This window comes from Leptopilina heterotoma, unplaced genomic scaffold (genome assembly GCF_015476425.1).
Source record: "Leptopilina heterotoma isolate Lh14 unplaced genomic scaffold, ASM1547642v1 Lhet_134, whole genome shotgun sequence".
Taxonomy (NCBI): domain Eukaryota; kingdom Metazoa; phylum Arthropoda; class Insecta; order Hymenoptera; family Figitidae; genus Leptopilina; species Leptopilina heterotoma.
The window spans coordinates 1,500,147-1,516,416 of NW_025110853.1; the positions used below are offsets into that span (position 1 = coordinate 1,500,147).

General features: G+C 27.3%; 1 protein-coding gene across 6 annotated transcripts in view; it reads left to right on the top strand.

Annotated features, from left to right (window-relative positions):
• LOC122497580 (dopamine receptor 1-like) overlaps positions 1-16,270 on the top strand; it is a 553,069-nt gene that overhangs the window by 529,486 nt on the left and 7,313 nt on the right. For all 6 annotated transcript variants that reach the window (XM_043604793.1, XM_043604789.1, XM_043604794.1 and 3 more), the window contains one exon: positions 8,662-8,803. In XM_043604793.1, the coding sequence (XP_043460728.1) occupies positions 8,662-8,803 (142 nt within the window). The remainder of the gene's footprint in view (positions 1-8,661; positions 8,804-16,270) is intronic.

Sequence of the window (16,270 nt, forward strand, 5' to 3'; positions counted from 1 at the left end):
TCCGACAAAATTATTTAAATAATTATTTACCTTGACATACAATTTTTTTTAAAATTTCCAAATATTGTTTCACTCTTGGAATAGTTTGAAGAATATTCTGTGTAAATTTCGTGGAAAAATATTAATATTTAACGAAGTAGTCACGAGTTGAAGTCAAAAATTCATTAAAATTTCTTAACTTAAAAAATCACGTTTTTTTCAATTTACGTGAAAACGAGAAATTATATAAAAAATTTTTATTAAAAAAAAAGTTTCGCCTTGAAATTCTGTACAAGAAACAATAATTTAAAATTCATTTTGAACAACTTCAAAATTTTATCTCCAGGGGCCAACTTATTTGCCGTGTGTTCGCGCGTGTGCCCTTTTAAGATCCGGAGCCTCAATTCTTCAAAATTTGGAATAGGAAAATTATACGGCACTGTAATCGCGTTAATTTTCCTGAAGTCAATTACCATTCGTAGTGTCCCATCTTTTTTTCTAATAACAAAAACTGGACTAGCAAATTCCGAGTTTGTTTCTTTAATAATTCCTGCCGCTTTATATTTCGTAATTAATTTATCCAATTCAGCGCGATCATCAGGATTTAATCGGTAAGGTTTTGCTCTAAATGGTACCGCGTTTTCCCTTAATTTAATGTCCATTTTCAATTTATCCGTACATCCTATTTCAAAAATATCGAATGCAATACAATCTCGATGCTCATTTAATATATTAAGCAATTGACTTTTCTGATTTGAATTTATATTGTCATCAACTTTAACTTCGTCCGGATTAATTTTACTTTCGCGCTTTTGAAATATTTTTGCTTCCTCAATCGAATAAATACTTTCACCAATTTGTTGACCTTTTTTTATTTTGATATTTTTATCTCCCGAATTTGCTACTGGAATTACATACTCAACCTTTTCTGCCAAAACATTAACGAAATTTATTACTCCCGGCTCTAATTCGACCTCTTCATTCGCAATAAACATCATTTTATTTTTATCTTGATTTTCGAATAATGATGGATCTATATTCTGAAAATTTAATTCATTTCCGATTCGTGTGTAACCGACGTCAAGTGCTTCTGTAAATGGTTGACCTAAAATTATATCATGATTCTGTGCAGTGTCCGGCACAACTCGAAAAGCAATTTCTTTTGGAACTAAATTGTCAAAATAAACCGTTTCTTTAATAATTCCCGGTGAATTTACCTCAGAACTACCAAATCCCCCTAAAATCGTTTTAACTGCTTGCATTTTAAAATTTTCTGTGAGTACTACGGAAGCTCGAATCGTACACACTGTAGCACCCATGTCAATTTGTGCCACTAACTTTGAATTACCCACAGAAATTGTTTTTAAAAATTTATCTTTACTTTCTACCTTATTATCACTTTGGACTGTATTTATTTCCTCAGATTTGACATCCTTCATTGAAACATTAGATTTTTCTTTACCTGAAAAACAACGAGAAGCTACATGACCTATTCGGTTACATTTAAAACATTTAATTTCTTTTCGACGATTAGTACAATCACGAGCCAAATGCTCCGTCGAATCACAGTTATAACATTTTCTTAATGGTGTTCCCTCAGTATACTTATCTGTTGCTGATGACGTGTTATTTGAAACTCCTTTAAACTCCGTAGATGTGCCAGCTCCTGACATGCTTCCATTTGATTGTTTCCTCATTGGTGTATGTCCTCGCTTTTCGTTAATCCGCTGACGTCTCGAGTTTTCCAATTGATCGAAATGTAGAATTTCCCTCAAAATATCATCAGTTGACTTCATGGTTCTTCCTAACAGGTAATTTGCTGCGTCCTTAGACTAAAGTCCCGCTGCCACTTCGTCTCGAATTTCCTCAGATGTAAGGTTAAGTCCAGTACATAACCAAATTTTGTCTAATACATATTCTTGAATTGTTTCTCGATAATCCTGTTCTCGGGCTGCCATAACCTTTAACTTGTCACTTACAGTTCGTTTGAAAAGAAAAGTATTTTCAAACACTGTTTTAAAAGCGTTAAAATCTTTAATCGCTGTAGTTTTCGACATTAACCACTTTAAAGCTGCACCTTTCATTTGTGCCTTAGCCACACTTAAAATCACAACATCAGTCCACTCATGTATGCGCGAAATGTTTTCGAATTCATTGAGCCACGCTCGTGCTTGTTCGGGTGTTTCCGTGCCTTGGAATTCTCTCACCAATCTGCTTGGATCAGCAAACATGGCGGTCGGCGTCGCTCGCTCCGCTCTTTCCCGACCTTGGGCTGCAATCGTAAAATGTAAACCTTCTAATGTCCTGTTCAGGTTAAAAAGAACATCGGAAAATGGACCCATCATCTGTGCTGCTGCACCTGGCGTCTCATTACCTAAACCTTCTCCAGAATTATGTTTTGTAGCCGCAGCTAACTTCTCTTGCATCTCCTTCATATTTCTATCGTACAAAGCGCGTTCCTCCGCTCTCCTACACTTTTGTCTCTCCAGCTCAGCGCAGGCCATCGCCAATTTTCTGTCATTTTCCTCATCAGCCATTTCAATGTCCTCGTCACTATCGTGCATTGGCGAAATTGTCACTGAACTCTGGAATTTCTCGAAATCGTTCATTTCTCTATTACCAAGCCACACGCTTCACTCACGAAAACTATACACCGCAACGACATCGGCATTTTAGTATCCCACTTCTGATTTTGTTGGAGTTTATTTCAAATATATTTAAATAATAGTTTACAAAGTTTAATAAAACATAAATAATACACGGATAACCGTCACATTTAATACTAAAATACAAGATATTGTTTCACGCCTTAGCGTCCTTTTCTCAGAGCGAAGCTCACACAAATCTATCTCACCGGAACTCTCTCTTCCTCTCCTAAACACTTCTCTCATTCACCCAACATTCAATGCGCTTCACACTTCCGAAATTTAAACTTAAACTTATATTCAATAATAGTGCTCGTGAATCAGGATTTCAGGGGTCAAGTGGGTTGAAAATCCTGAAAATTTTGTAGATAGGTCGGTTCCTTCTGCAGATAGTGACACTTTAAAAAATATTTCTCGAAAATTTCTGTAGATAGTTTAATTAACCGCTAATTATCTTCTAATCTAATTAAAATTTTCAATTACGAATACGACAATTAGATTCGTCTTTTCATTACGAATCCAACGGTATAAAAAACTCATTTTTCATAAAATATGTAGATAGTGCCTTTTTTAAACTGGACGGCAGTTATACCTAGGAATATTATTATAAAACATGAAGTTATCAATCTTCCTGTATAATTAAAGATAACCGAGTAATAAAATAATTATTTTTTAGAAAATAAAAACTTCAAAATAATTTCAAAAAAAATTCAATTAAACTTTTTTCAAAAAAATTAATTCTACAGAATTGTTAGTTAAAAGTATAAAAAATTCATATTTTCAAAGATTTTAATTTGAAACCTTTTTAAAAATCAATCAGAGGCGATCAAATGTTTTTGGAGGTGTCATAAAAAAACGTTTTTTGGATTTTTAAGTTTTTCGATCATTATTTTTGAGTCTTAAGGTCATGTTATTCAGTGGTCACGTGCCCCATATACTTTACTATGGAAAAACTTCACACTGAATAACATGACCTTAATTTATTTGGCAAATTTTTTTTGATGCTATTGGATGACCTTTTTCGAAGTACATAATTATATAGTTTTGTTTGATTTCAAAAAGATTTAATTAAATTTATTCTGAAATGTGAGGAATACACTCGGGGTAAAGCCGCTCACTTAGTTTTAAATTTAAAATTTAGAATAAAATAATGTCACGTATTATATTTTAACAATAACAAAATTTATGACTTGTTAAAACCAAAATTGTAACTACATTTCACTTGCTCTTAATAAAATATAACATTATTTAAATCTGTAGTTGTAATTCATGAAACCTACACAGTAAAAAGAAAATCTTATTTTAAGGCACAAAAGCTGCCTTAAATTAAGATGCAACATTTTTAAGACAGTCAATGTTGAATTTACGCACGTTTTTCGTATCCTTTAACATTATAGCAGACAGTGTTGAATTTAAGGCAGCTCTTAAATTAAGATTTACTTTTTACTGTATATATTCATTATTTATTAAACCAATATTTATTGTTTATAGAACTCATATAGTTTATCAATAATAAGTCATAGGGGAGACCGAGGAGGAAAGTAACAACGCTTATAGCTTTTAAACAAATTAGCCGATATACAAAGTTAAATTTTTTTAATCTGTAGTGCCCCCCACAACTTCTCCATAGTGTGCAAGAGCATTTCCGGTTAGGTTAGGTCCGCTAGTGATATGACGTTACAAAAATACGTCAAAAGTAAGTTTTCGTTTAAATTTTCAAAACCTCATATTTTTTTAATTACACAGTTTTATAAAATGTGCGTTTCGTTTTTTTGAAGCTTAATTATCTGTCTTTAAGTTGTAACAGTGTATTTTTAAATTACGTGTAATACTTTTCTGTAATTTTAACTTTTTTCTTGAAAAATAGAGTGAGGAGGAAAGTAACACGTTGTTACTTTTCTCCTCGTTTCAATATTGTGCATACTTTATGAAATGAGTGAAGTAAATCATATTTAAAGTTACAGATTAGATTTTATTTGTTAAAAATAATGAATGACAAGTAAATTGACTTTCGTTTTGACATATTAACGTAACTTAAAAATGATTTATTGAACCAGAAAACATTTTTATTCTGCGTTCATATTTTGTTTTATTTTATGTTTGTCAGAATTGTTAATTTTTGCTTTTAAACTTTAGATAAAGTTATTTTTATGTTTCAAAAGATTAATGTTTTATTTTTTATTTTGTTTAATGCCAAAAATATGAAACATGAAAAATTTGGCTACTTTTTTTAAAGGGTTACACACTCTAGAGGCAGAAAAAGAGACCTATATATTTGATGAATTGTTTTGAGAAAATAAAAAATGGAATAGGATTTCTTTTTGAAAGGTTTATTAAATACTTATTGAAATATGAAAAAAACTTTTTGTTTACATTATATAACAAAATGACGGCGGTAAATTTTTATGTTCAAAATCGACTATTTTTTACGGCCAGAATACTTTTTTGAAAAGTTTAAGTCCTAGAACAAAAAACAAAGAAATTTTATAATCTGTTTACTATAAAATTTGGAAGTACATATAGATTTTTCAACTTTCAAGTTAAAAAATCACAATGTAAACTTTATATTTTATAAAGAATTTACTGTTTATTTTTTGGCAAAAAATCGATTATTTTACTCAAAAAGTGCGCAATTTTTACAAGAATTAATATAAAAAATCCCATATGTGCTACCAAAGTTTATATTATATATCATTAAATTTCTTTGCTTTCTGTTTCAGGACTTAAACTTTAAAAAAAAATTATGCTGACATTTTGGCTCGCATTTTGGTCATAAGAAAATAGTCGATTTTGACTATGAAATTTATCGCCGACATTTTGTTATAAAATTTTAAATAAATTTTTTTATATTTCAATATGTATTTAACAAACCTTCCAAAAAGAAATCATATTTCTTTTTTCATTTTTCCAAAACAAATTATCAACATTTAGCCTCTATGTCTGCCTCAAGAGTGTTGTTACTCCTGAAGTATAGTGAAAGCTATTACTTCATTATTAATTATTATTAATAATATAATTAATAATATTATTATTATTATTAATTATTATAAAATTATTAATTATTAATAATTTTTAAAAAAAAATTCAAAATTGTTGAAGATACGCCATTTTGAATTTTAATATTAATTTTATAAAATTTTGAATATCTCGGAATATTGTTTATGGATTTTTATGAAATTTACACATTTTTCAGGTAAAAGTATGTACTTTAAAATGCAAATAAAGTTAATAAAAAAAAATTAATTTTTGAATAAAAAAATTAAAAAAAAATTTTTTAAACAATTTTTTGTTTATTTACTCCTCTCTGAGAAAAATGTTATTAACACATTTGGATTCCTTATGAATTCACCTTTAATTTCATAAAAAAAAATTGATGGAGACTCAATTGGTTCCGGAGATATTGAATTTTTTGTAAAAAATAGTCATAGTTACAGCAGCAATGCACGACTGCGGTAACGTACTGCGCGACTTGTGCAGTATGGTGCTATGGCGCGGCGACGCTTTTTTTTACAAATACTTCAATATCTCCGGACCCAGTTGAGTCTCCATCAATTTTTTTTTATAAAATTAAAGGTGAATTCATAAGGAATCCAAATATGTTAATAACATTTTTCTCAGAGAGGAGTAAATAAACAAAAAATTGTTTAAAACATTTTTTTATAATTTTTTTATTTAAAAATTAATTTTCTTTTATTAACTTTATTTGCATTTTAAAGTACATACTTTTACCTGAAAAATGTGTAAATTTCATAAAAATCCATAAACAATATTTCGAGAAATTCAAAATTTTATAAAATTAATATTAAAATTCAAAATGGCGTATCTTCAACAATTTTGAATTTTTTTTTTTAAATTTGGGGGAAAGAAGTCTCTTATATAGAACTATAATCCCACGAAGTTTTGCGAAAATCGGCATACCCTTTGCAAATCGTGATATTTCTGACGTGAAATGCCTCCTTACTTATTTGTGTAACTTAATTTTGTTATTTACGTAACTTGCGTAAGTTATGTAACTTACGTAAGTTGTGTAAATTATATAACAATTTATACAGGCAAGAAATCTTGTACCTTCGGTGCGTGTATTAGAAAAAAAAATTTTCACTATGGAAATGTAATAAAAAATAGACCTTACAATATTAAAGACTAACAATAAACAATAATTGTATTAATTATTGAGAACGAAGTGATTTTTTTACATTTAAAGTGTATAAGTCTTTCTCGCAAGCGGTGAACTTTCATAGCAGTTAGTATATAAGGAAGTTTAAGTCATGTATAAATATGTGTAAATAGCGATCGTTATTATGTTATGCGTTTAGTATTTAAGTTAGATTTATGTACTTAGGGTTTAGTGAAATTGTCTAGTTTAATAATATAATTAATCTTGAAGTGGGTGGTCTAGGAAGAGTGAAATTAATGTGCAATATATGATTAGAAGTCATGAATTAGAAAAAAATTTTATTTTAGTTGAAAATTTTCTTTTTTAACTTTACAACAGTCATTTGTAATCAGAAATATAGCAATAGTAGTCTTTACGAAGAACTATAGTAAAATAAGAAGGCAAGGCAGCCGCGGTCACCTTATTTTACAATAGTCCTGTTGTAAAGACTACTACAGACTGTAACATTATGACATCACAGATTGTGTAAAGCATGGATTCTAAAACAAACCTTTATGTAATTTGTGGACCTAGTTCGAGCCCTAATATCGGAATTTTTCAATTCCTTTTTTTCTATCACAAAAACCAAATTTTCGGAATAATTTTTTTTCAATAAATAATAATAAATAGGAATAAAATATTTGTTAATTAACTTTTGTTTTCTTAAATAAAAATTTGTTAATCACTTTTGTTTTTAAATAAAAAATGTTGCAATTCATTTTCTATCAATTAATAATAAACCAAAATTAATTTTTTATGAATTAATAATAAATTGAAATAAATTTTCTATCAATTAATATTTAATAAAAATTAATTTTTTTTATAATCACTCTTTATTTTTTACCATACATCTATTTATTGTTATTTCTTTAAATTTTCTAAATCTCACAGTTAAAATTTATTTTAACACACATTCAAGAATGCTTTTTTCAGAGAAAATATAGCAGCCAATTGTAATCCAGAGGTAGGATTCAGGTCGAACAAAAATGAAATTTACATAAAGCTGAGCAATTATATGTAGGAAAAAAAGTAAAAGTAAAAAATAAAAAGTACAAACAATGTAAATCACTGAGTAAAACACACTTGAAAAATGTACAAGAAAATTGCATTTGCATGTTCGAAAGACATAAATATAAAAAGAATACAACAAAAATTAACTAAAGGGTGTGTCTTTCAAAAAAATATTTGAATTTCAATCGTGTTACCAGATTTTGTCAAATTTCAATATATATATAGATTTATAAAAAATCTATTAAAAAAAGGTATTTAATTTCAATAATTATTTCTACTTTTTAACATTAATTTATGATTATCTAATTTTTATTATTTTAACTACATTCATTAATTAACAATTTCATTCTAATTTCATCTTAATTTCATTTTAACACCATTTTAATTGCAAATAATTTAAATTTCTTTTAATTAATTTTAAATTTCATTCTACTTACAAATAATTATATCATGTTTTTATTTACTTCATTATATAATTTCATATTTATTTTACTTATTTTAAATATTTATTTAATATTTGCTTTTACTTTATTTTCAGATATTTTTTGCTAATCACATTGAACTATTATTTTACTTCAATTTTCTTATTTAATTAAATTTTTCAAAGTATGATTTTTCTTTGTGATTATTATTTTTTTTAATTAAAAGAAAGCTAAATTAATTAATCAGTCTCCTTTCCATTTGAATTATAAAATTAAATTGATATTTTATTAGTGAAAAAGGGGAATTTTAAATTCTAATTTAATATGAAAATCGAGAATCGAATTTAAATTAATGGAAGATTAATTCAATTGAACGATATTAAAAAAAAATTTCTAATTGAATATGAATATTAAGTGTTTTACCAATAATTAAATTTTTCTTCTCTAGATATGGTCGCTGGGTGACGAGGAAAAAAGCAGTATTCTGCATTTTCATAGTGTGGCTATTAGCTGGTCTCATATCATTCGTACCTATCAGTCTGGGTCTTCATAGGCCTGATGATCCTCTAGTTCTAAATGTTGGTGAAAAGGTAATGTGTCAATGTTTGTAAATTTACATTTGGTGGATTCCACGTCAGTTCAACACACTTATTTTCATGACTTGTTGGGATTTGGCTGTACTTTTGTAAATTTATTACTTTTATAGTGATAAACAACTCCACTAAATATTTTTTCAAAATTTTGAAAATTACCAAAAATATGGCATTTTCAAAATTTTTGTCTTTTTTTGAAAGTGCTATAACTTTGGTTCTAATTAACCGATTTTGAATTTTAAAAAAAGGATTTCTTTGGTTTGAAGTATATTTTAAGTTAAAACTAATATAAAAAAAAATTCAAAATTTTTTTTTTTTTTTGAAATTTTGAAAAATTAAAAATCCGTTTTTGAAAAAACATCATCTTCGATTTTTTCAAAATTTTACTAAATGTTAGGGCAAATGTGCTTTACATGTCCTGTAAGTTTCATCTTGGGATCTCAAAGGGATTCGGAGTAAAAAAATAAAACGTAACCACTAGAGATGTCCAAAAAGCTCGAATTTCCGAGCAGAGCCGAGCCGAAATTTTTTCGAGCCAAGCCGAGCCCAAGTCGGCTCGATGTATCGAGTACTCGAGTGAAGTCGAGTACTCGAAATGACAAAAAAACTATTAATAAGTAGAAAATTTCGAAATTATGCGAATTACCGAATCAATAAAGTCAATAAATCTTCAATTTCAAAGTGTATTTCAATTTGCTAATTATAATATATGCAAAAATTATATGATTTTCCTCTAAAACTCGAATTTACTTGAGAGCTCGAAAAAATTCGAGTACTCGAAACGTTCGAGTACTTGAGAAAATTCTAGTGCTCGAAATTATTCGAGCTTTTTGCACAGCTCGGCTCGGCTCGAACTGATTAGGATCGGCTTGGCTCGGCTCGAAAAATGAAAAGCTCGAAAAAGCTCTATCGAGCCTCGAGCTTCGAGCTTCTTGCACATCTCTAGTAACCACAAATTACGAACATATGGGGCAAAATTCCTCAACTGCCCAGGTAAAGAAATGAATTTTCTCTAAACTTTGCTAAAATGTTACTATTATTAGTAGAAGTGTAAATATTAATTTTTTTTGAATTTGATAAAATATTTTTTGAGTTATGGAGTTTCAAAATTTTGATTTTTTTGAAAATATCTTTTTTTCGATTTAATATATTGATAAGTAAAATTAATCAAATTTAAAGTATGAATAGTGATTTTTAAAGGGGTTTTCACGGGCTATAAGCTGGTGACCTTTTTTCTATGAGCCATGTAAAAATCAGAGTGGGACCACGTGAATTTTTGAGGAAAATAATAATTTATCATTATTTTACATATAAATGATGATGATTTATAATTAATTTCTTCAAAAAGTTCCATGGTCCCACGCTGATTTTTACATGGCTTATATGAAAAAAGGTAAGCTTTCGATTGGGATAGGTTACAAAAAAATAAAAAACACCGATTTTGAGATACAGTAGAACTTGGTTAAATACGATTCTGTAGGGACCGCACTAAGAATGCGTCTTATGTGGGAAAACGTATTAGGCGGGATATAAAATGTATGTCTTTAATTGCAGGGACCACCATAAATGAGCGTCTTAAGCGGGAAATCGTATTAAACGGGATCGTATTAACCGGGTTCTACTGTATATTGAAATTAAGAATTTGACCTTGAATTTCAAGGTCAAATTGACAGAAAACAACTTTTTTTTCATCACCAGCTTATAGCCCGTGAAAACCCCTTTAAAAATCACTACTCATATACTTTAAATTTCATTAATTTTACTTATCAATATATTAAATCGAAAAAAAGATATTTTCAAAAAAATCAAAGTTTTGAAACTCCATAACTCAAAAAATATTTTATTAAATTAAAAAAAAATTAATATTTACACTTCTACTAATAATAGTAACATTTTAGCAAAGTTTAGAGAAAATTCATTTTTTTACCTGGGCAGTTGAGGAATTTTGCCCCATATGTTCGTAATTTGTGGTTACGTTTTATTTTTTTACTCCGAATCCCTTTGAGATCCCAAGATGAAATTTACAGGACATGTAAAGCACATTTGCCCTAACATTTAGTAAAATTTTGAAAAAAATCAAAGATGATGTTTTTTCAAAAACGGATTTTTAATTTTTCAAAATTTCAAAAAAAAAATTTTTTTTAATTTTTTTTTTTTTATATTAATTTTAACTTGAAATATACTTAAAACCAAAGAAATCCTTTTTTTAAAATCCAAAATCGGTTAATTAGAACCAAAGTTATAGCACTTTAAAAAAAAAAGACAAAAATTTTGAAAATGCCATATTTTTGGTAATTTTTAAAATTTTGAAAAAATATTTGGTGGAGTTGTTTATCACTATAAAAGTAATAAATTTACAAAATTACAGCCAAATCTCAACAAGTCATGAAAATAAGTGTGTTGAACTAACGTGGAATCCACCATTTATCCATTTTTTTAAATTTACGTTTACAAAATTTATAAGTCAGAAACGTTTTTAAAGTAAAGAAAAAAAATAGAAAACCTTTTTTTACCTCTATTACGCTTTTAATTTCTTCTTTTAAAGAAAAACAAAACCATTTTTGAACCACTTATATTTTTTAATCACAATTTTTTTTAATAAAACTTTCACAATTTTTATACAAAATTTGGACCATTTATATTTTTTAATTACAATTTTTAACGTAAATAAAAATTTTTTTTAAATTAAAGGAAAATTTTTTTTATAAATTTCATTTGTTAATCACAATTTTTAATTGAAAATAAGATTGGGAATTTTAAGAGTTTTAGATGTTAAATAATGGGAAACAATTTTCATAATTATAATTATTTGTCAATCACATTATTTTTTATAAAATTTTTACATAGTATTTTTTTTAATAAAATTTCTAATTCTTTATTATAATTTGTTGAGAAAATCTGAATGTTAGTTTTTTAAAAAGTATTAATTAAATAATTAATAAGAATTAATTGTTTAGCATTCAATTAAATATATATTAGTAAAAAAAATCTTCAAATAATCTCAAAAAAAATTCAATTAAACTTTTTCAAAAAAATTAATTCTACAGAATTGTTAGTTAAAAGTATGAAAAATTCAAATTTTCAAAGATTTTAATTTGAAACCTTTTCAAAATTCAATTATTTCTAAAAATTCACGCTATAATGCTTCTAATATAATTCAATTATTATCTAAAATTTAAACTAAAATTCATTTTGAAATCTATTTTTATCACAAAATTTTACACGAATTCAATTATTTAAATATCAACAAATTCTCAAATAATTGGATTCTTTCGACGAATTTTAATAAAATTTTTAAGCATAATTACATTTTTTTAGAAAATTAGTTAAAAAAAAATATTGTAGGATTAAAAATAATTGCAATTCTGCAATTACTTTTATAATTAATGAAAATAATTGAATTCCTAAAAATATTTTTATTATTTATGTAAATAATTGAATCTTTAAAATTTTTTATTATTTATGAAAATAATGGAATTATTGCGAAGAAATTTATAAAAAATTGAATTCCTGTGAAATTTTAATTATTTATGAAAATAATTAAATGTTTGCTTAAAATTTTAATAAAAATTTTGAAAATAATTTAAGTTCGGAGAAGAAATTTATTATTTATAAAGATAATTGAAATTTTGATGAGAATTTTTTTAAATTTTTAAACATTATTGAATTTCTACAAAGAATTTTATTACTTTTGAAAATAATTGGATTTCTGCAATCATTTGTAAATTCCTCCAAAATTCAATTCTTTTTAACGTTTTTAACTAAAATTCTTCTATATGTAAATCCATTATTTTTAATAATTAATTAAAATGTAGGGTAGACTGGAGCCAAATGTTAAACAGTCAAAACAGTTAAAATTTATTATCTTTCGAACGGAAATAGTTAGAGAATAACAATTTTGATTATAGAAGGGTCTTATCACTCTAAATAAATATCCGAAGTTATGTGACATTCTGTTCATTTTTGTGGTGTCCATAATATGATAAGTGTGTTTTGACCCTACATTTGTAAATTTTTACGTCAAAGAAAATTCCAACTTTTAAGTATATTTTTTGGATTTATTCTCACCGCGAAAAGTATTTTAGCCTATTCGGGTCCCCTGAAGATATACCTAAAGGTATTTGCTAAATATTTTTTGTTAGATTTTGGGTCTAAATGTTAAGTGTATTTTTTCCATGTTTTTTTTTTTACATTTTTCGTGTTTTTCAGGTTTATATGTTTAAAAATTATTTATTTGACGTTAGGCAACTACACAGTCAAAAAACGAGACCGCTCACGTGAAATAAACATATAATTTTTTTTTATTTTGAAATTTTAATTTATTAACTCTATAAACTGTTTTAAAGCGTGTTACCTGTTATACGCATACTTTAACTTACCTACTACTTAACACCTATCAGAAAGTAGTTTTAGTAAGCTAGAAATAGAATTTAACATTTAACATTTAGTCCCAGCATGGGGCTAAATGTTAAAAGAACAAAATTTTTAAAAAAGGACAAAACATGTATTTTACGCGAAAATATCAGAAACTTTTTTATTGAAAGTTGTTGAGGACAAGTCGCCCTACAATATTGATCTATGGGGCCGTCCATAAACCACGTGGACAATTTTTCACCAATTTTTGACCTGCCCCCCTATACAATTGTCCACGTGGATATTGCAAATTAAAAAAATAAGTTTTTTTACTCCTGTATGTTAAAAAATAAAAAAGATTATTTTTGAACATATTTCAAAGCAAGAATGCCAGTAAAGTCAGGGAAATGTCAGGAAAAAATTTTTTGTCAGGGAAATTAAGAAAATTGTGACTTTTTTCGACTCATTTAAGGAGGAATGGTATACCTAATCGGGCCAAAAGTTTGTGACATTTAGGGGAATTTGTAATTTTTTTATTTAAGCTACATATAGCAGTTTTTCTTATTGAAATCATAAAAGTAGGCATCAATGAATATTAAAAAGTATATATTAAATAAGGAAAATATAATAAATTTATTAAATTACATTTTTTATAAAAGCAGAAAATAATTTTTGTTACTGTCTGTACGAATTTAAAACCTAAGAAAATAAAAGTTACTGAAATTCTCTAAAAATTATTTTCGGATTTATCGAGTATTCCATTGCAAACTTTGAAAAAATGCTATTATTACGTATATATGTGTCTTATTATGCTGTAATATTAATGTTATTAATTATAAACATTGTCAAATAACAATTTGTAATGAGCGTTTAATCGTGACAACCTCGCAATGCAAGTAGTTTGTTTTTTGATCGTTGGTAACTGTGTCAAGTGTTATGATTTGCATTTATGTGGTTAAAAATAATGAAAATTTGTCATTTTTGGTACCTTTGGCGCCATCTCTTGGTTCTATGTACCACTAAACAGCTGTCACATGTAAGTTTTTATATGCAGTGTTGCCACGTTTTCTCTGTTTGTCTATCATAAAATTAGTTTTCTTCCAGAAACTAATTAATTACTTTTAAACTAGTTAGTGAATAAAAAAGAACCTTCGTGATTAATAAAGCTTAAATCTTGACCTTCAAGATGAAATTTTTACAAAAAATTCTGAATGTTTTAAGTATTAAATTTTTAGTGATAAACATGCAAATTCGTGCTCTCTCCATAAGAGGCAATGTTAAATTAAGTAATTTTTAACTTGTAAACTATTTAGTGAAAAATTCTGAAATTTGGTGGGTAATTTTATTATATAAAAGCAAATCATTTCCCAAAATATCAAAAGATTCTGAATGTTTTGAATTTCTATACCATTCCTCCTTAAAATAATTGCGACAAAATACCACAATTTTTAGTAAAAAAAAAGTACAAGTTATTTTGATTTTTATAATGTGAAAAATAACTATAAACAAATCTTTGGGGCCGTACACATAATACGTCACGCGGCTAGGGGGAGGGAGTCTGAGAATTGTGACTAAGTGTGACATGGGGGAGGGGGGGGGTGAACTCATGTGTTACGTCACGATCTTTTAAATTCAAAGATAATAAGAAATTATATGTGACAATGTCACTTTTTCTAAATAAAACAAGTTAAAAATGGTTTGAACTATTTAATATCTATTATGTATCTGTTTAAGGGGTAACATCACCCAGAGCCTATACAAAATATGGTCTATTTCAATTAATTATTTTAAGAAAACGGTCAAGTACAATGTTGCTGGGTTTTCTCCAACGTTAAACACATGGGTTAAACTTAATTTAAAAATAAAACAAAAAAAAATTTTTCAAAATGGCGCCTTTACACATCCAACAGTGAAAAAATTGTAAAAAAAACTGGCCGGAAGGATTTCTCCAACATTTTTTGACGGATTCAATTAAAATTTAGACTGTAGCTTTAAAACAACATTCTTTATCGAAGTACATAGGATTTTTTAGATCGGTTAATGCGTTTCCGTTTTATAACCATTTTTACCTTGATTTTTTAACAAAAAATAACATTTTTGTCATCGAAGTCATACCATTTTGCGAAAAATTGATATTTTTAAAATATCCTATGTACTTTTCTAGTAAATGTCATCCTCTTTCATAATTCGTTTGAATTTTTTGCCTAGGTGCTTATGGAACGTAGAAAAGCTTCCGGCTGCAGAGGTTGTTTTAAAAAACGTGATCTACGTTGAACTGTTGTGAAGGCGCCATTTTGAAAACAAAAAATTTTTTTTATTTTTAAATTAAGTTTAATTCATGTGTTTAACGTTGCAGAAAACCTAGCAACATTGTACTGAACCGTTTTCTTAAAATAATTAATTGAAATAGACCGTATTTTGTATAGGCTCTGGGTGATGTTACCCCTTAACATCTATTGGCATATTATTTTTAATATGATAAATAATATCCCGTGTAGAAATATCCCTATTATGGCCATATTAGGGAATGAAACACACGGCCCGACCTGGGCCAGATCGGGGCGACGATCAAATGTGGATTTCCTGATCAGGGCCATATCAGGCCGTGTGTTTCATTCCCTAATATGGAAGGCCCGATGAGTCCCTGATCCGGACCATAGCGAAATTTCTACACGGGATATTCTCTTAATTTGAATCAGTTAAAAATCATGGTTTTAACTGTCAATCAGCAGTGACTGACTTTTTGCTTCTGAATCAGTTAAAAATAACTGAAAAATTATCCACAAAACACCGAAATTTTTCTAAATATTGTATATTAAAGATTTGCTTGCATAAGTTAAAAAATTTACTTGCAAAGTTTATTTTAAAATTGTGTAAAGATTTAAATTTCTCACTCCAATAAATGTCTATCGTCAAATTTTCTTAAAAATATAGCTTGAAACTTTCCTGAACATTTGAATTGCATTTTCGACTATACTTTCGTGAAAATCTTCCTGAAAATATAACTTAAATTTTCGGAAAAGTTTCCCGCTAAACATTTATTGAAGTGGGATATTTAAATCTTTACACAATTTTAACTAAACTTTGCATTTAAATATTTCGAAGCTTGCG